Source organism: Silene latifolia, chromosome X (genome assembly GCF_048544455.1).
Source record: "Silene latifolia isolate original U9 population chromosome X, ASM4854445v1, whole genome shotgun sequence".
In the NCBI taxonomy this organism is placed as follows: Eukaryota; Viridiplantae; Streptophyta; class Magnoliopsida; order Caryophyllales; family Caryophyllaceae; genus Silene; species Silene latifolia.
Window position 1 is genome coordinate 8,090,736 of NC_133537.1, and position 23,621 is coordinate 8,114,356.

At 32.7% G+C, this 23,621-nt stretch overlaps 2 protein-coding genes across 2 annotated transcripts; one reads left to right on the forward strand and one right to left on the reverse strand.

Moving 5' to 3' along the window:
- The first annotated feature begins 653 nt into the window (after positions 1-653).
- On the forward strand, positions 654-10,874 carry LOC141622731 (linoleate 13S-lipoxygenase 3-1, chloroplastic-like). The gene is made up of 8 exons (XM_074438730.1): positions 654-1,156; positions 2,738-3,018; positions 7,183-7,423; positions 7,591-7,914; positions 8,033-8,226; positions 8,321-8,622; positions 8,721-8,984; positions 9,592-10,874. Exons 1-8 carry the CDS (start codon positions 775-777, stop codon positions 10,346-10,348), a joined length of 2,745 nt encoding a protein of 914 aa, XP_074294831.1. The 5' UTR covers positions 654-774; the 3' UTR covers positions 10,349-10,874.
- Positions 10,875-13,338: 2,464 nt separating this feature from the next.
- On the reverse strand, positions 13,339-15,318 carry LOC141622750 (serine/threonine-protein kinase RIPK-like). The gene is made up of 5 exons (XM_074438747.1): positions 14,803-15,318; positions 14,500-14,635; positions 14,235-14,371; positions 14,018-14,144; positions 13,339-13,912 (listed from the first exon to the last, which is right to left on the reverse strand). Exons 1-5 carry the CDS (start codon positions 15,205-15,207, stop codon positions 13,434-13,436), a joined length of 1,284 nt encoding a protein of 427 aa, XP_074294848.1. The 5' UTR covers positions 15,208-15,318; the 3' UTR covers positions 13,339-13,433.
- Positions 15,319-23,621: the final 8,303 nt, after the last annotated feature.

Below are 23,621 nucleotides of genomic sequence, written 5' to 3' on the forward strand. Positions count from 1 at the left end.
ATTAAACTAATTATTTGGTTAAAAAGCTTTTTGAGCCCCAAATTCTGAACTTTTTTTTTTGAATTTATAATTAAACGGTTTTTGTATCGCATGCAATATTGTTGAATTAGAATAAACAACCTTCACAACTTTATACAACATATTTGCATGTCGTTATTATTCCTATAAAGTGACCATTTCATTTTTAAAACTCTATATATTTCATTCGAGTGCGACTTATAAATATCATATGATTTTGACATAGATTGGTGAATTACTAAGAGCCAAATATTCATTATCACATGTGAGTTTTTTTTTCAAACCCATTAATTTATACTCACAATTACTCCGACCGTCCATCATTTGTTTGTTTTTGATTTTGACACAAAGAAAAAAAAATGAGAGACCAATTATTAAATAACAAGTACACGAAATAGAGTGTGAAAAATTTAATCGTCTATTACAGGTATTCTTAAAATAGAAAGACAACAAATAATTGAATCATCCTTAAATAAAATAGACAAATAAATAAATGGAACTGGGAGAGTATTTTTTAAAATTCAGTAATTTAGTCTCTTCATTTCTCCTCGTAACTTTAAACGTGTTGACTAAACATTTCTTACTAACCTATCACCATAGTTCTCCTTCCCTATATATACACTCACACACTCAAATCCAAATTAAACACTAAAAGTTATACCTAAAAAATCCAAAAAAAAAAAAACAAGAAAATTTCATCCGCATAACCTCAATTTTTTCCTCAAATAATATTTATATTTATACGTTGTAAATAAAATGGTAGGAGTTAAAGAAATTATGGGTACACCAATTATGCAAAACTCATCATCATTATTAACATCATCAACTAGATTAATTCAAATATCACATAATATTAGAAATTACCCATTTCATAATGTTCCTATAAAAAAGAGAAGATTAGTGGTGCAACCAAAGGCTGTAATTAGTGATAATTCCTACGTGATTAAGTCGTCGGAACCGTCTTATTTGGGTACTAATCATTCTAATTATGGTGAAATCAAGGTTAGTGCCGTCGTTACGGTGAGGAACAAGATTAAGGAAGATTTTAAGGAAACCCTTGTTAAACAATTGGATAATTTGGGTGATAAGATTGGTAGAGGTGTTGTTCTTCAACTTGTTAGCATTGAGATTGATCAAAGTACGTATATTTTTCTTCTTTCTTCATTTTAAATAACTTGAATTGTTATATGGCACATGTTAGAAAACCGTTGTTATATTATGTCTTTTTATGTTCTTGGTTGTACGTAAATGTATTATGGGATCATTGGGATGTATCACGTTGTAGATCATTAATATATAGGAGTGTGCAACAACTAAACAAATTTCCTTTACCAAAAAAAAAAAAATTAAACAAATTTCGTAAAAAACCGTCTTATAATAAAGTCTCGAAAAGCCATTTGATAAGGAACATTTATTAATTGCTAAACATAGAGTCTAATTTTGGGAAAACAAGTTATTTTACATTAACACTATGAGATGATCACTTATTATTGTAGAAGACGATCTCATAATAAAATATTTACGACCATTCTTCTGTTAGACCGGTAATTGCTTTTGGCATAAACCATAAAACATTTGTATTACAGTTTTTCATAACTACTTACTACTCCGTTTTTGATATAGACCATTTTTTATAAGTGAACCATTTTATATTATTTGTGATTTTTTTAAAAAAAATTACTCCGTATCATTGCATTATCATTTGTCAAGAGATTCTCATATAAAACAATTTAATCTTATAATTTAGGATATCCATATGGTCACCGTTCTTTATTTTGCAATTTATCGTAAAACACCCGTTGGAAAATGAAACTTATTAATAAAATGCTTATGGAGTATTAATTTATGTAGTAGTGGAAGCTGACCAAAAAAAAACCCAACATGTTTTTGATATCTAATAAATTATTCTCTATTTAGTTTTGTACTCCGTCCATCCCAATTATTTATTTATCTTTGATTTTAACATAAAGACCAAGGACAAGGGAGGAATCACTTGTGGTGTTGATGACAAATGAAACATAATAGATGTTTATCATCAAATTTTTCATAGAAAACCGTCCTAGTATAAAAACGTAAATAAATAAATGAGACGCTCTAAAATGAAATATATAAATAAATGACCGTCCTTAACTACAATAGCTCTATTTTATTGTATTCTTTTGAGCCGACAAATTCCACGTTTCTCTATGATGAGATTCCAATACGTGAAGAGAAACACTTTATTTTCTGATTCCACCAAATAATGTTTGTATACTTGTGGTATACAATATGGTAATAATTGATCTATATAAACGATCAAATTTCCTCCACTTTTTTACGTCAAATGTTCTACTTTCACCAATTTAAGGAAACAACTTATTGTTGGTCGAATTTGTACAACAAATTCAGTAATTAAAATATCTCGGGATTAAATTAAATACTGAATTCAACTTATACGACATATATTCGTTAGGGTATGATTTTTCTGTCTGGTCCTACTCAACTCAAATTCGGACGACTTTCAACATCTAGGTTTGAATAATGAGTAAGTCTCACATGAAACTGTCTTACATGATAAGATAGTTTGAAACGAATAAAAAAAGAAAGAGAAAGATATGGATTAATGAAATACTACCTAGTATGTGAAAGTATGTGAAAGATTTCACGATAAACTTATAATAAAACCGTTCTTTTATAAGAATTACGTGAATAGTAATATGAAAATGTTTATTGTACGCAGGAGCTAGAGGACCAAAGAAAAGTGGTGAAGCAATATTAAAAGATTGGTCAAAAAAATCAAACTTAAAAGCAGAAAAAGTAAGTTATTTGGCAGAATTTATGGTGGACGGTAATTTTGGAATACCAGGAGCAATATTAATTACCAATAAACATCAACAAGAATTTTACCTAGAGAGTATTACACTTGAAGGTTTTGCATGCGGACCTCTTCATTTTCCATGTAATTCTTGGGTACAATCCTTCAACGATCTCCCAACTAGACGTATATTTTTCCATAATAAGGTACACGTTAGTAGTAATTTTTTTTTTATTATTTCATGCATGTTTACTACTCAAATACTCCCTCTGTTCGATTATTTGTTTATCTTTGTTTTTGGCACAAAGACCAAGAAAAAAAACGAGGCCAATTATAAGATAACAAGTGAATCAAATTGAGTATAAATGATCAAATTGTCAATCAAAAGTATTTCTAAAATAGAAACGTAAACAATTGACTGAGACACCTCAAAATAGAATAGCTAAAAAAATGACCGGGACAGAGGAAGTAGTTATTCATTTCATAAATAATTCCGCCGCATATGGTAAATTAGTAAATTACTAGTTTTCAACCCGTGCAAAATTGCACGGGTATATTTTTAAAAACATTGATATAATGATTAACATTTAAAAAATGTTAACCAAAATACATGAATATTTTATACTCTATTTCTTTTAGTTTTATTTTTTTAGCGGCAGTGATGAATTCATTATTTTTTCTTCTTGCGTTTAAAGTAATTTTTTAAGATTTTTTTTTTATTATTTTTCATTATTCATAAAAAAAATATCACGTTATTTTTTTTTTGGTAATAGTTATACTTCATGAGAATCAAATGGTAATTTTTTTTTTAGAATTAGAAAATAAGTAAATCTGGTAATTGTATGCTTAAAAAATTATTTAAGATTTATGTAACTACTCCGTAATTTTTTATAGCTATCAATTTTTAAGCCTTATTCTATCAATTTTAATTTGTTCAATTTTTGGGAACATTGTATTGATATTCTATATTATATTATTTACTTAATGTTCTAAAATTGTAAAATTAAAGAAATAAGAATCATTATATCAGATTATTTTTTTTGGTGCGTATAACTTATCCGATTATAAACACGATAAATCTGTAATGAAAAAGAAATTAATTCAACTAACTGACAAATAGGGCCCACTATTTATTTTATGGGAAAAAAAAAACAAAAAAGAAAAAGAAAACTGCATAAGGTGACGTGAATCAATGTGGATGCATGAAATGTTTCTGTATTTATTAAGATAAGATTGGGGTGAGACGGTTTTAAACCGTAAGATAATGCCTTTGTATAAAAAAATCTTATTTACTAGTAGCATTAAATAATTCTTGGGTGCAATCATTCAAAGACTTTCTAAGCAGACGCATATTTTTCCATAAAATAAGGTACGTAAGTAGTACACTAGTTTTTAAAATATTTCATGCATGGTTTGCATGCGGAGAAAAATCTAACTCATATTTTACGTTTTCTTTTTGTCTTTTGTTCATGCATGTTAGTTTCGTCTTCATTTGCTTACTAAGTCAATTTTATTATTATTGTTCTGACACTGATTTCCAATCTCATTTAATAAAGAACATTTGCCACATGCCCATGGCAATTGGCATAACATAACACAAATCAGTAGTTATGGTTAGGGGTGTTAACGAGCCGAGCCGAGCCCGAGCTTGGCCTTGCTCGGCTTGTGCTCAAGAACCAAAACTCGAGCTCGAGTCGATCTCGAGATTACCCGAGCTTGAAAAAAATGTGCTCGTTATAAAGCTTGCGAGCTTTAACGCGAGCTCGAGCCAAACTCGAGCCCAAATCGAGCCTATATAAAACTGTTTACTTTTTTTATTTTTTTTATTTCGATATTTTCAATAATAAGGCTCAAGGGTTATATGTAAAAATATTTGGCAAATCAGCGAGACATTTGATATGTGTGATACAAAAATATAATTATGATAAAATATTTTTATAAAATATCAGTAATATCTTATGTAATCACACAAATTCGAGCTGATCGCGAGCTTTTCGAGTCGAGCTAGCCTTTGCTCGGCTTGACTCGTTAAGCTCTCAAACCGAGTCCGAGCCCGAGCCGAGCTCGCACGAGCCGAGCTTTGACCGAGCCGATCTCGAATAGCTCGCGAGCTGTCTCGTTTCATTAACACCCCTAGTTATGGTACGCTATTACCCTGTGAGACGGCATTAGCATTAAACGAATAGTTACTTACAAAATTGACTTGTCCCATAATTTATGATTGTAAATACTTTGATAAAATATTAGTTTACGATTTATCGTACATTTTAAAAGATACTCCTAATGTATATTTAATGACTCGAACGAAAGAACAACGAAGCATTTCTCAAAAACTTAATACTGAATATAAGAAAAAAGAGGATTGATAATACTTAGGTACTCCCTCTGTTACTCCCCATTTTTTATAAGTCGTTTTAGGATATAACAAATGAATTAAGAGAAATTTTTGAAAAAAAATAAAAATACTCCGTATCATTTATGTATAATTACTTCCATTTGATTTTACACAAATCAAATGGATGAAAATGTTGAATTGTCTAGTATAAAACGCACAATAATTATTTTCTTCTCATAGTATATGTAAAAGTAAAACGATAAATTAAAGAAAATTTGACTTTTCTCTAAAACGACTTATAAAATGGAAGGGTATATTATTTTTCGGACTTTTAACATTGGAAAGGTAAACACTGAATAATTGAGAGTGTTTTTAGGTCCAATGTGTTCCAATTTATGTAAGTATTCAATTGGCACGAAATTCACGATTTGCATATTGAAACCTTGGTATAGAATAATTGATTGACTTGAATAATAAATACGAGAAATTCATGCAAGTAGAATTGACTTGAGTAAATGTAGTCATAATAGTAAAATCATTGTTAGTTGTTAGAGACTTGAGTAAATGTAGTCATAATAGTAAAATCATCTTCTGTAAATTCTTGTTTCAGACGGGCATGACCATTTTATCGTTAAATGTAGTCATAATAGTAAGATCATTGTTAGTTGTTAGAGACTTAGAGCTTATGGTAACTTATTTTTCAATAATGATCACATCTAACTGTAAAATGGTTATAAAATCTCGTCTTATTATTTTAGACCAAAATAATCTGTCTAAAATAAGACCAACATATAATCTTGTCATAATTTTCAGTTTTGGTGTTGTAATTAGTGTAATTGTTGCTTGGTAGTTGGTACAGTTGACTCAATTGATTACCTCGTACTACCCTCTCTTTTTACAACTAGTCTTGCTATAGACGGATATATCATATCCGTCTATAGCTAAAGACAGATATATCATATCCGTCTATAGCTAAAGACAGGTCAAATAGTTTGAAAGTGGTGACATTTTGACCCCCATCACCCACTTGTTGTTTGTCCTATTAGGAATGTGATATTGTATTTGGCCCGTCTTTAGTTATAGATAGATATGTGCTGTCTATAATGAGATTTTGTGCTCTTTTTAAGGCCAAATTGATTGGGTAGTCGGAGTTAGTCCTACGTACGGAAGCCTTGCTTAAAAAGCATGCGATCTTTTAGAGGTATATTTTTTTTGGGTTTTGATATATAGAATTCATTGGGTTGTATTTAAGGATTTAATATCTTTCATATTTGATAATAAATTAGGAATTCAAGACTAAATTATACATAACCCATTGGGTTGTATATATCAAAACACTTTCTTTTAATCGTCATCTGTATTGGTGCATGTTCTTGAGAGATTAACTCACCCTTAAATAGTTAAACATGAGGAAAATAAAACATACTATCAAAAGTGTTCGTTTTTGTACCAGAACTATAAAAAGGGAATAGAGTCCGTGTTATAAACATAAGAAAGTTCCATCTTAAAACAAATTCGCCATAGCATTATAGGATTAGCAAGTCATTGATTTATACAAGTAGATATTATTTAAATTTTGCCCATGGTATATTAATTTTGTTAGTTTTTTCATGGTACACCTGTTTTTAAGAATCTGTCTATTATATCATTGAGGTTTCACTTTTGTGCCCGTAGTACCCTTTAATGTAACAGCCGTTAACGGAACGTTAACTTTTGATGACGTGGTAACAATTAATAAATTAAAAATTAATAAAATAAATATAAAATAAAATATAAGTTTGAGCATTTTCCATATTACCCCTGCACTTTATATATTTTTTTCCCAGAAATAAAAATTAATTCTAATTCGGTTCACTTTACTTCAATTTTATTGAGTCTGCTTCCAGATAATTCAATTTGGGTTTCCGATATTTGATACTATTCCGTATTAGATTTAAACCTGATACGTAGCAAGTTTGAACATAAAACTTATAAGAATTTGTGATTATTATTTCGCAAAATTAATCAAGTCGTCACGTAAAATCGATTGGTGCAGCCATATCTACCACACCAGACTCCAGCTGGACTAAGAGCATTAAGGGAGAAAGAGCTTAAAGATTTAAGAGGTGATGGCAAAGTTGGAGAGAGGAAATTATCAGACAGGATTTATGAATATGATGTCTATAATGATTTGGGCAACCCGGATAAAAATTACGAATTAACCCGACCCATCCTTGGTGGTTCAAATATTCCATACCCGAGACGTTGTCGCACTGGACGCCCTCCTTCTGAAACTGGTAATGCATTACTCTCTTATCGACTTAATTATTATTTTTTCATTATCGATTTTCTAAAGTGAACATGAAAATATTCGGAGAAAATAATGGTTAAACTTGACATATTAAGGTTTAGTGTATTATACGACAGTGTTACACGAAACCAACTAATTGAAATGTTATTGTAGATAAAAGAGTTGAGACGCGAGTGGAGAAGCCATTACCGATATATGTTCCAAGGGACGAACAATTTGAAGAGGCGAAGGCAGGGACGTTTTCATTCTGCAGGCTTAAAGCAGTCCTACATAATTTGTTACCGTCCTTGACGACTAACATTTCGTCTAAGCACGACTTCACCGGGTTTCAGCATCTTGATACTCTCTTTAATGAAGGATTGCTGATAAATCTAGGTTTGCATGAAGATAATCTTCAGAAGTTGCCAGAGTTTGTGACCAAAATACGTACTACTAGTCAAGCCATGCTCAAATTCGACACACCCTTGATAATTGCCAGTAAGCCGTGCTCAAATTCGACACACCCTTGAAATTAAATTTATAAGAACGGAAAAATATGTAGGAATTGTTTTCGGTGTGCTAACAAAATAAAAATAATTACTGTGTGAATTGGCAGAGGACAAAATGGCATGGATGCGAGATGATGAATTTGCACGACAATTCATAGCCGGTGTTAACCCTGGTAGTATCGAGAGAATGACATGTTTTCCGCCAGTGAGCAAACTCGATCCAGAACATCACGGTCCTGTTGAATCAGCTCTCAAAGAAGAGCACATTTTAGGCTACCTTGATGGGATGTCAGTACAAGAGGTACGTAGGAGTACAATATTTACGACATTTAATTTCCATATTTTTCCGTTGTTGTAAATTTCATCACGAGAAGTTTATAATCCATTTCTGGCAGGCTTTGGATGCAAATAGGCTGTACATTGTGGACTACCATGACATATATATGCCTTTCTTAGATCGGATAAATGGTCAGGATGGCCGAAAAGCTTATGCAACGAGGACATTGTTTTTCTTAACCTCGCTTGGAACCCTAAAGCCGATTGCCATTGAACTCAGCCTACCGCATTCAGGACACAACTCAAAGTCGAAAAGGGTTCTGAATCCTGCAGTTGATGCCACCACTAATTGGATGTGGCAAATTGCCAAAGCCCATGTCTGTGCTAACGACGCTGGTGTACACCAACTTGTCCAGCATTGGTACGCCTTTCCAAATCTAACCCGACTCATCTTTATTAATAAGTATGTAGCGTGTGTTTTTACGTAATTAATTATCTTGCTGTCAATTATTAAATCAGGTTGAGGACGCACGCCACACTGGAACCATTCATCTTATCGGCTCACAGACGATTGAGTTGTATGCATCCTATTTACAAACTTCTGGAACCACACATGAGATATACATTGCATATCAATGCTTTTGCGCGACAAAGCTTAATCAACTGTGGTGGAGTTATCGAGGAATGTTTCACCCCTGGCCGCTATGCTATGGAGATTAGTGCCGCTGCCTATAAAACTTGGCAGTTTGACTTGCAAGGCCTTCCCTCTGATCTTATTCGAAGGTACACAAATTTGTAACTAATTGATCGGAGCCACACATGAGATATACGCTGCTCTGATACCAAAACCTTAAAGTTGATGGTTGAGGCCCAACTATTATAATTATAGGATATTCGCTCGTGTACCCCTGAATTTTTTCGTTTTCTAAGGTGTACCCCTCGTTTTTCACAACAACAAAATTTGATCGACAATAATTCTCTATTACGAGTTCAGAAAACGGTAATTTTTTTTTTCAAACCAATTATCTAATCAAGGCCTTGAATTTGAAAAAACAATTCACCGCTTTTTGAACTCGTAGCCATTAGTTATGGTTGGTCAAAGCTTTTTTAACGAATAAACTTTGACCGACCATAATTCTCGACTACGAGTTGAGACGTCGGTAAATTCTTTTTCAAACTGATTACCTTTTAAAAGACGGTTAATTTGAAAAAAAAAGTTTATCATATTCCGAACTTGTAGCCAAGAGTTATTGACGGTCAAAGTTTTTTGCAAAAAAAGAGGAGTACAACTTAGAAAACGAAAAAGTTCAGGGTACACGAGAGAATATTCCCATAATTATATTAATAATTGCAAATTGCTAATCAAATTGTTTATCATGTTTGAATTCAGAGGAATGGCGGTACCAGATAGCACAGAGCCACATGGATTAAGGCTATTGATCAAGGATTACCCGTACGCAGCAGATGGACTATTAATATGGGATGCAATTACTAAATGGGTTCGAGACTACGTGACCCATTACTACACAGAATCTAGTCTAGTAGCCGAGGACAGAGAGCTTCAATCATGGTACGACGAGGCTGTGAGAGTCGGCCACGCTGACTTCAGCAATGCGAACTGGTGGCCTGACCTAAAAACACCAGAGGACCTCACTAAAATCTTGACTGTACTCATATGGTTAGCCTCAGCACAGCATGCTGCCCTGAATTTCGGACAGTACCCGTATGGCGGGTATGCCCCAAACAGGCCGGTTTTAATGCGTCGTTTGATACCCGATGAGAACGATCCAGAGTACGCTAGCTTCTTAGCTGATCCACAGAAGTTCTACTTTACTGCTCTACCTAGTGTGCTACAAACAAGCAAGTTTATCGCGGTAATTGACACGCTTTCAACTCACTCTCCTGACGAGGAATACTTAGGGGAACGGACTCAACCGTCTACTTGGACTAGAGACGCCGAGATTGTAGAGAAGTTCTTTGAGTTTTCGGCCGAGATGCGTAGGATAGAGAAGGAGATTGATAGGCGGAACCGTGATCCGAGTTTAAGGAATAGGTGTGGTGCTGGGATTATACCTTATGAGCTCATGGCTCCTAGCTCTCCCCCTGGTGTTACTTGTAGAGGTGTGCCTAATAGTATCACTATTTGAACCCGGAAAACGAGATAGCGTCATCTGCTAATACTACTGTCCGCAGTATCACTCGGTGGAGTCCTTTCGTTATTCTTTGAACATTGGGCTCATTATTTAAGTGGGCTTCATCCTATGATTACTTGATGCATATATAGTGTTAGAGCCTTAGTGGGCTTATTAGAGGACTCAGGTAGTAAATGGGCCGCATTGTTTTGAATAAATTCGAATGGTTAAACATTATATATATGTGTCGCAAACTTCTAATGAGTCAAGTTTTCCCACTTGGATAGATAAGATAAAGTATAAGGAATCTCAAATGACTTGTCTTTTTCTATCCAAGTAGATAATACTTGACCCGTCGCAAATTTGCGACAAATATGACCATCACAAATGAGAATTTGTGTATATATAGTACCTCACATTCAGACCAAACTATCGTTAAATTAAAATTATCCTTATATATTTGTAGTTTACCGGTAACTTGATCTGTATGAGAGGCAATAGTATGTACGGAGTTATAAGTTACTACAATTGTAGTATATACGAGAAATAAAATTTTGTAATAATAACATGAGGATTTATAAAATTTTTACCATAATATATGTGAGCATAATAATATTATTATTTATTAGAACCTAATTCTATTTGGTGATCGACGTCACATAACTTTTTATAACATTTTTTTGTTTCATCACATTTATCACATAACTTTTTATAACATCTTTTACAAGTCTAACGAAATTATGCACCTCGTTCAAAATTTAATTAATAATTTATTCTAGAATCAGACAATTCCTTATACTCCCTTTGTCTCAATTATTTATTTAGTTTTAATTAAAATATTCCTCGCAATAATGTAAAAGATAAACAAATAACTGAGACGGAAAATGTACCTCGTAAGAAAAAGAAGACAATGATATGAAAATAATATAGGACAAAAATGTCAAAGAATTAAGTAGCATATTAGGTAATATATGTATATAAACTTTTTTAAAAATTCTAGAAGATGCAATATTAATCATACATGCATGCAATAATACAATTTCTATTACTATCTATTTCAGTAACAAACTTTTTTGGGCGGCTAAGATTAAAAGATAAAAAAAAAAGTGAATTTGGTCCGACCTACCAATTTTTATGGAAGATTCTGATGTCAGTTGCAAGAAATTAAGAGTAAATAAAACAAAATGTGTTGATTAAGTTTAGATAGTGACTGAGATTCTTTAGGTTAGTGAACTATATTGAGAGTCGTCTGGTTGTAAATCAATTGTGATTATTGATTGATAATGATACGTCCTCTTAATCATTGGTGCTTTATTTTGAACTTTGAAGCATTATACCAATACAATTAGTGAAACTTATATATACACATGCATGTATTTGTTAAATCATGCAAACGATGATAAATATTGGTGATAACAAATAATATATTCTTTTATCAATATAAAACGAATGTGTATTCGATAAAATAAAATGTGCTCCAAAGAAGAAAAAGTCGAATCCAATATAATCAATCATAGAGATATTTACAAAAATATCCATGTCTCGGTGAGTACGGTCCTTTTTATTTGTTCAAATTTGTACTCAAGACGCAAATATTCTCTTATTATTGGTGAAAAAGATCTACTAGTATGATAAAATGAGCGGACCTAATTCCTGAATGACCCAAAACTCAACCCTAATCAGCAACTGGGCTAATGTCTTGAATTTGACCTGCAATTCGAACTGATCCGACATCATCCAATCCAACTCAAAAGATAATTGTTTGTAGCCATTGTTTCTAAAGAAAACTTGATAACAAAACACCGGAAACATATCTCAACTCGAGATGACTTAGCTTAGCCCTAAATGTATGCTTACGTGCAAAATTGCAAACCTAATTAACTCGAATCTAAACTGCCCTGACTTGTAGTTCACCCGATTAAACCATTTGTTAGGTCTAGGACGATGAAGCACTTGTATATTGTACTCCTTCCATCCAGGACATTTGTTTACCTTTTGAAGCGTGTCTCAGTCAATTGTTTACCATTCTATTTTGGTAATGTTTTTGATGAGCAATTTGATACTACACAGCCAATTTGGTCCTCGTACTTATCATTCAATAATTGGTCACCTCTTCTTTTTTTTTGGTTTTTGTGCCAAAATCTAAGGTAAATAAATGACCGGGATCGAGGGAGTATTTGCAACTAATTACGAACTTGCGTCGAAGTTGTATGAGACACTAGGAGTAGTAGACTTAGTACTCCTTATTAGTTATTAGTACATTGCATATTTGCATGCCGTGGTGTACAATACCAACCTCTCCTTGACTTTGTCGTGAACAAAATGTCAAAACTTATGTAAGAAAGATCTTGCTACTTTTGCATTATCTACTTTTAGTTAGCTAGGTTCACATCGAACTTTCTATCTTCTATGGAGTATTTCTTCGTTTGTTTTCAACAAAACTGATGAAAAGCAAACATCCATGATCATAAACTACGTATGACTTGTAGTATACTTGTCTATCAATCAATCTTTATTACTTCTTTAGATTAGATTAGATTTTCTACGCTATTGTTACACGAAGTCATATTCCGTCTTGGAAATATTAGGTCACTACTAGATGGTACTGAGACTCGATTTCCCCTCTCACATGCATACAACACGTATGTTTCATAGATAGATGTGAGAGGGTGATTCTGAGTTTCTTTACCACCTAGTGACGCCATCTTATTTTCTTTCCGATTTCTATATCCTCTCACATCATTATATAAAGTATTTTAAATTTTAGATAATTTATTATTCAGATACGTGAAAAAGGGAAAATCAAACAGAAAGAGTTCGAATCAAGTTTAAATGAATAGTTTAATGTTTACAGTCTATATTATATACAGAGTAATTTTCATCTCATATAAATTTACATTATTGGAAGAAGAAATATTTAATTACAAAAATTCCGATATTTTTTTTAGTGTATGATATTCACTAAATTACAAGACTACTTATTAATATTTTGAATAGTATGTCTTTGTACTAAGCAAATTGAGTGTCACACAAGAAAGTATATATTCTACTATATACATATTTTAATTGAAAATGGAATAATTAATTACTATTATCTTCATCATCTATCATTCCTTGGAGAATTAATACCATAATTACCAAGCCTCTTTTGTAATTCATAATGTCTAACCCTATTATTACCACCATTTTGGTTCTTCTCCCTAATTTTGTTTACACTAATGTTCTTCTCTTCTTCCTTAGGCACCTCATAAACAAAATGTGTAGGAATATCTTTCATCTCCATTATCGACTCCAACGTCTTCACCGCGGTCCTCATTGTCGGCCTAGTCTTAGGCTGGTGGCTAAGACATTGATAGGCTAACATAGCAGCTATTTTCGCCCCTTGGGCCGAGTATTGGCCTTCGAGTCTTGGGTCCATGATCATATCAATTTTTCTAGGGTCCTTTAGCATAGGTCTGGCCCATTCAACCAAGCTAAGTTTTCGTCTTGCCCGAGTTTTATCCATTGACCTTTTACCCGTTAACAATTCCAATAATGCTACTCCGAAACTGTAGACATCACTCATAATTGTCAAATGACCTGAAAATACACACATTATTAAAATGTTAGAACGCGAACAATTATAATTTGACACAACGAACATTTATTATATTTTTAAAACTCGCGATTAATTAAGTTAATTACCTGTCATTACATATTCAGGAGCAACATAGCCTTTGGTGCCCATTATATGTTCTGTTGTAACATGGCTTTTATCTCCCTCAGGCCCATCTCTTGCAAACCCGAAATCAGACAGTTTTGCTTTAAAATCCTGAATTTCAAAAAATAATTAAAGAAATTAATATTTCATGCATAAAGTATGAGCAAATACATAATTAACTAATTAATTAAAAAAACTTACAGCATCTAAAAGAATATTAGCAGCCTTAAAATCCCTGAAAATCACAGGTTTACTTTCTTCATGAAGAAATGCAAGACCTTTAGCTGCTCCTAGAGCAATTTTCATCCTTGTTAACCATGGTAAAGCCACACTACACCCTGCATTTTCCATTATATTTAAGCATTATTAGTAAATGGATAAAAAAAATACGTTTTTTTTATAGTAAGTCTTCTGAGAGATCGACTGTCTCATGTTAGAATAATTCGAGAAATAAAATTAAACTTACTTCTAAATAATTGGTTGTCCAAGTTGCCTCTAGCCATGTATTCATAAACAAGAACTCTTTGTTCATTTTCACAACAATAGCCTATCAACTTCACCAAATTAGGATGTCTCAACTGCCCAAGAAATATAACTTCTGCCTGAAACAAAAAATAAAATAAAAATAAACATATATTAACAATAAAATTCAGTAAAAATAATATTTGCAAATATTACATACTTTTATACGTTTTTCATAATATGTGAGCAGAACTTTAAAAAAACGTATACAATCAAATGAAAAATATAATATGGAATTATTGCTTACCAGCCATTCTTTATGGCCTTGTGGACCGTCCAAGTCTAAAACTTTAACAGCAACGGTTTGAGCCTTTAAACCGGGTCTAAATTTATCAGTAATAAACCCTTTATAAACCGCTCCAAATCCACCCTCACCAATAAAGTTACTTGAATAAGAGAAATTACTAGTAATGACTCTAAGCTCATCAAGTGTAAATGCATGGAGATACGACCCGAGTAACGAGTTTGATATATCATTCATCGATATTTCCGAGCCTCCATAGCTTAAGTCTGAAATCGACAACCTTTGGGGCGAATTTGGTACTACCTGAACTCGTTTGGGTTCGGGTTTTGTTTTTGTTTTGGTTTTGGTTGTCTTTGGTTTGAAGCAACTAGGTAAAATGGACTCCCATGTAACCCTTTTAGAAACCATATTAATTAACTTTGGCAAATTGTTGAATTTTTAAGAATTTGTATTATTAAAGGAATAATTGGAAATGTTCTAATTTGATTTGCTAAAGTTTGAATTTTTTGTTGTTATGTTAAGAGTTGTTAAGAATGCACCTAATATATATAGAAGTACTCCGTATATGAGTAATGGGAACTTTGTGTGTAACATTGATGTTTCTAGGTTTGACTTTATCCTCCATTAAATGGCCCACACTTGAATTTTGGTGGGTTCCTAGCAATTATATACTTGTGGATTAAGTTGCTAAGTAAAATATAATTAAGGAAATAATTTATTTAAGAGAAATAATGTATTGGTTGCCCCTTTGAATTGCTACCAATGTGTGTGACCAACATAACATGTCATTTTTAACTAATGTCAGTATGTCACTATTGTTTTGTTAATTGAATTGTCATGTGTTAAATTAAAAATGGACATTTTTTTTTTGCAGATTATAAGGAAGTTCTTGTTTTATGTGATCAACAGACCGATCAATAATATTATCAATAACATTATTCGTACTGAATTTGTGGAAATAAGTAGCACGATGTAAAGTCAGCCATTAGATAAAACATCGTCATCTCAATATCTTGAGATCTCGAAATCGGAATGAGAAAGGACTCGAAAAATATAACAGACCGTCTTAATAGCAGGATATTACAAATATTATTGAAATTGATATTATTTTAACTTTTGATAAAAATTATCATCGCCTCAATTTTTGATGGAGATGATTATCGTGACGATGCTAACGAAGAGGAACACTTGCTTAGGTTCTATTGTGCATATACAAGATAGTATAATAATGGATTAAACGTTTAGAGAGAAGGATAAAAAGTCCAAAGTGACATCAGGTTGAATGACGAATCCGTGTAAAAAATTGCATACTAGTTGTCTAACCGAGTATACATTAAAAAAATAAACATGTGTTTCACCAAACATTCCAAATGATTGAAGTTTTTGCACGTAAACTTCCATTAGTAATAGTACTATAGTACTATAACCTAAGTTCAATGACAAAATAGTGCAACATGAATATGCTACTCATTATACAACTTACCTCATATTGTAATATATACCATTTGTTGATTTGCATGTTGTATATGCAATTTTCTATTCTTCTTTTTGTCTCTTTTACTTTTGTTAATTACGAAATTAATACGATACATACGGAGTATTATAAAAACATTAGAAAGTTATACATCTAGTTAAACAGTGACCTACGGTAATTATTGTCTTACAGTATGAGACAGATTTTATATATCATTTGTGAGACGGTTGTAACTTTTAACCGTCTCAATCATTGATGAGTAATACTATATATTGACCTAGTTGTTATAATTAATACTCCGTATTTTATTATAAATAATAGGGCTACTTTTTCAATAATTTTAGTAAACGAAAGACAAGTTCAACTCTTATGGGCTGTGGCGTATTAACTACTCCTGTTACAAAATACAAAGTACTATGACTATGTCCCAGGTTTTAGCTACGGAGTAGTATATTTACCAAATAAACTTGCCTGATAATTTATCATGACGGTAAATTCATGGTTAAATTCGAGTATTGCATGTTAACGGCAGATCTAAAATATTACTCTCTCGATTATTCATTATATACTCGTATAGTCGTATGTCGTTTTAGAAAAATGCACACCTATTAATGCAAAATGACCTATAAACAATAAAATTTCCAATCACTTAAAACGATATATATAAAGAATAATGGAGGGAGTATTAATAGTATCTCTCCAAAAACAAAAAACAAGTTTTTAGTTACTCCATAGCATTTACGGAGTATTTAATTACTTACATACAATTGTCTGACCGCTACTAACGCATGTCATTTGAACTTTTTTTAGTGTTAGTGTTTACGGAGTACTTAATGACTTAAGTCCAATTGTCCGTATTTTAATCGAACTGATTCTGAACCGCCTCAGATAAAATTTACAACTAACCCTAATAACTTTAACCATCTTGATTCTTGAGACCGTTTTATGATTATTTGTAATTTGTAATTAAATATAATCAGCAATGCGTTAAATACAAAGCCAACCTACAATAATACCCAGCCCGGCCTGGCCTCTCTAAAAAAAAAAGTGAATATAAAGTCTAAGATCGACCGTTCTAACTAATTTTATGTAAAGTTCGTGGTACATAACAGAAGTCCCTTTATAATAAAAAGGAGTTAATTGAATCTATTGTCTATCGTTAGGATGCATCCGCCACTAGTTAATTATTAACTCATTTGTCTTAATTATTTGTTTTTCTTATGAAAAATATTTTATTGAAAGGCAAACAAATAATAAGACAGTAATAGGATCTTTTATGTACATATGAACGATCACAACCACAGTAGTGCGCCAACTAATGTCAACAAGCAATTAGTTCAAATCTAATTCAAACGAAAATGATTAATTCATGATCATTTGGCTTGAGAATATAACTAAATATATTTCATAAATTGTTAGTACAAACTAAATCCTAATCAGCTAGAGTACTATTAAATAATAATCCATTAATAATAATAATAATAATAATAATAATATAAATATACCCTCAAAAACAAAATAACAGCAAGATTAGAGCAAACATGCGACTCGTGGGAAACATAAATTATTAAATAGAACGGTTTCACAAATGAAGTCAAGTCAAAAGTAGATAACAGAAGTTTAACTAAAACACTTAATAAATTGGAGTAATATCTAATTAACTAAAAAACAGCTCTCCAATAGAACTGCCCTATCACATAAGTGATAAGACGAGCATAATAACGAAAAAGCCCAAGTTTAAGACTTTAGTATATTGGACTCATGGTTTTATTTTTGATAATTTCATATCTTATAATGAAAACTAGCTTATTTTGATATGGAATAATATGAGTATTTTTAATGTTAACGATTGTATTCACACTATGTTATTCTTTATTTCAATATTTGATCATTCTTTTCGGTAATATATTAGGTTGTGAAATGTGAAACTACAATCGCAAACCGTATAGCAAAATAAAAAATCCAAAAAAAATTGTATTCTTATTTTAGGTTAATATCGTACTCTTAAGACAATCTCAAATCGAACATTGCAAGCAATTAAATCATGCTTAATGATCCTAAAAACATTACAATTCAATCATTAGTTCATTAATTAATACGCTAATTAATCATTAGTGTACATAATTGCGATCGTGCTTTTAGATGTACATGGTCGGGCAAATACGGACATGTGTGTAACGGGAACGTTACATTCACAAACATCCGCGTATTTGTTAGAATTTGGTACAACGTACGGAGTATTTTGTTTGATATTTCTGGTCAGTTGTTGTTGTTGAAAAATCCTCAATCAAATCTTTAAAAACTTTTATTTTTTCTTGACGCAAATTATTAGGCCTCTTAGCACTTAAATTAAGTCTCTAAAGACTCGGAATTACTACATTGTTTGTTTGAAATATTAAGTCTCTAAAGACTTGGCAAATAAGTGTGCGGATTGGATGGCAAACCTCGGGGTGTCTCAACCACATCAGCTATGTCGGGTAGACCACTCTAATATGCCGATGGACCTATTCCATCTAATCCAACAGGATATGGGAGGTGTAGCTTGGCCGCGTTTCGTTCCGATGTTCCCGTTCTAGTTTTAGCTTCTTTTTAGTTTAGTTTCCTTCTAGTTCTTTTGGACGTAATCCGCTTCGCTTGATCAAAAAAAAAAAAAAAAATATTTGCGTGTTTGATTAATTATAATTGGTCGATTAGAGTTTTTAGTAAGGTAGGTTTTGATGGCACCCTCAATCGGAATTTGGTTATTCACCACGTACGAGGATCCATGTTGAACGTTCATGGCTGAATGGTTAAAACCCGCAATTTAATTCATAATTGGCGAATTCGTATGTTCAATTCCTACTATATGCACACCAATGGAACCCTCCAATAAATTTGGCTATGTATCAATGGAATCTCATTACTCATATTATTAGCAAAATTGCAAAATCTTTTTGGTGAATTTAAGGATATCAGATCATGAAATATAAGTCAGGATTCTAATTTGTTACTCGATCAATATCTTATTTGAATATATTTGTATAGTATCATCAAAATATTGATGATAAATTTGTATTTTTCCGTCCTAATCATTTATAATCTACTTGATCATCACGTACTCATCACAATCGTAATTTACTTGGTCATGTACCGAATACAATGAATTTTTGGAAAGAGTGATCAATCTATATTTCTAAGCCTACGTTCACTAAGCTTTCCTAACATGCTATAACAAAATTTCTAAGCCTACGTCCACTAAGTTTTGCCCAACATGCTATAACAAATGACATGCATGCATTATGCATATTAGAATTCTCCATGTCGTTTTTAAGTATACAAAATTTTGATATTTATCAAAACCTTAATTTATTCACTATTATACTTTTTATCATTTTCATTCTTTCCAAGAAACATTTTAATTAAAACTAAAAAATTGAAATCTGTAATCTAAAATCGTCGTATACTAATTGCAAAACATGATGAAATTGAATAACGTGAATAGAAGCCGAAACATCATTATTCATGCCCAAGTCCTATGATCTCTTTCCTTCCTACGATAAGAAATTAAAATACATACTCGATCCGTTGAGATAATATCATCTATAAAACACAACTTTTTATGTAATTATCTAATGTGTATAGCTTAATTAAGTTAATCTTGACGTAGAATCGAGTATACAAACCTACACAAAATGTGACATGAGTGCACAGAAGTGCTTATATGTTTCTACCATGCATTTTCATTTATTGTTTACTAGTTTATTGGATGGTAAACTATAATCTATGTAATCGTTCTATTGGATGAGAAGGTTTATGAGAAAATCGAAAAGAGAAAATTCTTAACAAAATTCAACTTTTTGTTTAAAGTTAGACGCACCTTTCTTATTATAATCATATGGGTCAAAATTCTAGAATATCTTTTCCCCGTCCACTAGCTTAGCAACAAAATCTAACACTATTCCTAGTAAAATATGATACTTCGTTCCTATGTGTATGTTCCCACTTGAGTTTACTCACTTTAATTTAAAAGCACCAAATCTCATTGAAAACGGACGATATCCGTCACAAACTTATGAATATTTTCTAGACTTTGGTTCTAGCGGAGCAGCCAGAAATGTTTACGTGTAATGTCAATTTTAATGTAATTGATGTTTATTTCTCTTATTACAGCAATAAAGACAAAATTTTCAAATCAGACAAATCTTCAAGATAAAAAATGTAAATTGTCAGAATGATGTGGGGTCTCGAAACCGCACTAGCTTGTATATAGATACGCCATTGTTCGGTTCTTGTTCGTGTCACATGCAAATAAATAACGAACCCTTTAACTCAGATCCAATCCAAATCAATCTCGTATTGTGTTCCTATGTACTCCCGTTTGAGTGACTCATAAGATAATGTGATCGATCGATAGCTAGCCAATTCCAAATAGACATTGCACGTCACGCTTAATCACATTGTTTATACGAGTATATGTTTTTGTTTTATTAGTTCTCAGAAAACATAATCCACAAATTAGAAGCCGTAACTTATCTTTGGACACGTTATTGTAGTACGATAATTAGGCATTAAGTCAAGTCAATACTAATGAACATTTTGAGTATTTGACCTTCATACATATATCTAGTCATTATCTTTATTTTATTTTTATACTCTTTTTGGCAAGTTGTCGAATTAAACTAAGGTTTTGTGTAAGAACCAATTTGGTAAATTGTTGATTTTAATTGTCTTGCAAAATTTTTGGTTTTTATTATTTTTAATTTATAAATGCATTTTTCAATTTAAAATAATTTCCATTATTTGGTAAATTATTAAATAACATATTGTAAAACAAGGAGCAAGATTTGGTTTGATTTGTTATTGATTTTGATCATATGTTTACATATTTCTTTTTTTTTATATCTTATTCATTTAATTGTTCAATAACTTGAGATTATTTGACTTGGACGAATGAAGTACTATATTACAACATGCTACTTTACTAGAATATATTTCAACTAGTATTGGTGCCCGGCTTCGCCCGGGCTACCTTTACTTACCATTAATTTTTTTTTTCATTAAATAAAATTACTTAAAGTTGCATAACTCATAAATTTATCATTAATATATTTTTCTATGGCATATCCTAAAATTACGATTAAATAAATTTTGAGACAAATTCACCACTCCCGCTATTAATATTTTACTCTTATTAATGAAACAATAGTAATAACATTTAACTACTTGTCCGTACACTACAAAAAAAAGGTTCCATAGCGACGGAAAACTCCGTCGCAAATATGTCATTCCCGTCGCAAAAATAGATCTTGCGACGGAATTGCGACGGATTTAATCCGTCGCTCTATTTTGTCGCAAATTTTGTTTATGCGACGGAAATTCCGTCATTTGCTAAATACCGCTGACGGATCGATCGCGTCGCAAATACCGTCGCAAAATAGTGACTTGACGGAATGTCCGTCGATATCATCTTTGTTCATTGAAGGCCACGTGGTCACCAAAGTCAAACAGAAAGTCAAGATCTGCGACGGAAAATCCGTCGCAGATCACTGTTCATATGGGACACGTGGCCCTAAAGTCAAACTTAAAGTCAAACCTTGCGACGGAAAATCCGTCGCAAATTCCGTCGCAGGGTTAAATACCCGGTGGGTTTACAAAGCGTTCTTCCGGTGGCCAAATTGCTTTGAAAGCAATTACATATACTCCGGTTTCCTACAAACATTCGAAAATCCAAAGAATTGACAAATTCACAACTCGTTCAAGACGAGATTTCCAAACAACGTCTTCACATTAACTTAAAATAAAAGGTTTACAACCGTTTAATACAATAATTGTTCAACAAAGAAAGCCAAATAAGTCCATAAACTACGGGGTAAGAATGATAACTTCTAATCAACAAACAACTACATCAATACACGGGAGTGGGAGTAGGAGTAGGCCTAGCATTGTCGCCACCATCATCATCAAAGTCATTTCTAGCTCCGGATGGATCTCCGGGTTACAAGTTTGAGTGGTAAAACCTTGTTGGCTCAAGAACTCCTCTATTGCCGCAAGCCTTTGAGATTGTTCGGCCTCGACTTGCTTAAGTCGGGCATTCTCTTTTGCAACTCTACCAACAAAACCCGGAGTATGAGGAGTAGAAAAGAGGTTACCAGTCGAGCGGCGGTGGTGCTCCCAAATTTGTGGTCCGCATTTCCGCGCCAAGTACTCTACCTTTCTTATCAAATCCTCCATGTTCTTCAATATAAATCTCATTATCATCGATGTTCTCGACCCCTTGACTCGAAGTCGAGTTTTCTTTGAGACGATTTTACCCTATATCAATAAAAAACGAAAGATTAGATACCATCTACTAAATAATCAGGATTGAAAAAATGAGTTAAAAATTAAATAATTTTAGTAACTTACGAAGAGTTGACCAGTTTTTTTGGATAACCATCCTTTTGTGCCATGCTTCCTTGTTTTCTCCAACACTTGCAAAGCGGACGGAATATCTCCTTTCCCATCTTTATCAATCTGCAATTTTGATACTTGTTAAATGTAATTACTAACTTTAAATAAAGTTAAAGAAAAAAAAGGTACTAAGTTAAAAAAAAAGTGAAGAAATTACCATTGAGTCCATATATTGCAAAGTGTTTTTTCGACCCATTACGTGAGTAGCCAACGCCTTCCCTTTCTCGTCACTTCCCGACCTACGGTTGGCCGAATTCTGCTCTGATCTTGGCGTGAAAGTAGGATCATCAAGTGGTCTATTCTTCAATTGACGGTGAGCGACGGCGGCAGGAAGGGGCGGCGGCGGCGGCGGCGGCGGCGGCAGGAAGGGGCGGCGGCGGCTGCGGCAGAAAAAAAGAAGAGAAAGGGGAAAGGAGAAGAAAGGGGAAAGAAGAAGAAAGGGGAAAAGGGACAAGGGAAAGGAGAAATAGGAGTGATTTGGGAAATAGGGTGGTGGTAGGAGTGGTGGTGGTGGGAGTGGTGGTGGTCTTTTTTGAGGGAGACGGAGTTTTGGGAGTGAGGGAGACGAAATAATTGATGAGCGATAGTGAAGGAGAAGGCTGACGCTGCAGCCCGTATAAAGAATTCCTGCGACGGAAATTCCGTCGCAAAATTAAAATAATATTAAATTCTGCGACGGAAATTCCGTCGCAGAATAAAAATATTATTTTTTCCATTTGTTTAGAGGTATACTTTGGACACTTTAGAAAGTCTGCGACGGAAATTCCGTCGCAGGAAAAATATTATTTTAATGCAGCGACGGAATTTCCGTCGCATAATTTAATATTATTTTAATATAGCGACGGAAATTCCGTCGCAGACCTTCCCGCCATGTCAGAAAATTTGGCGGTATGGGAAAATAGGCTGCAACGGAATTTCC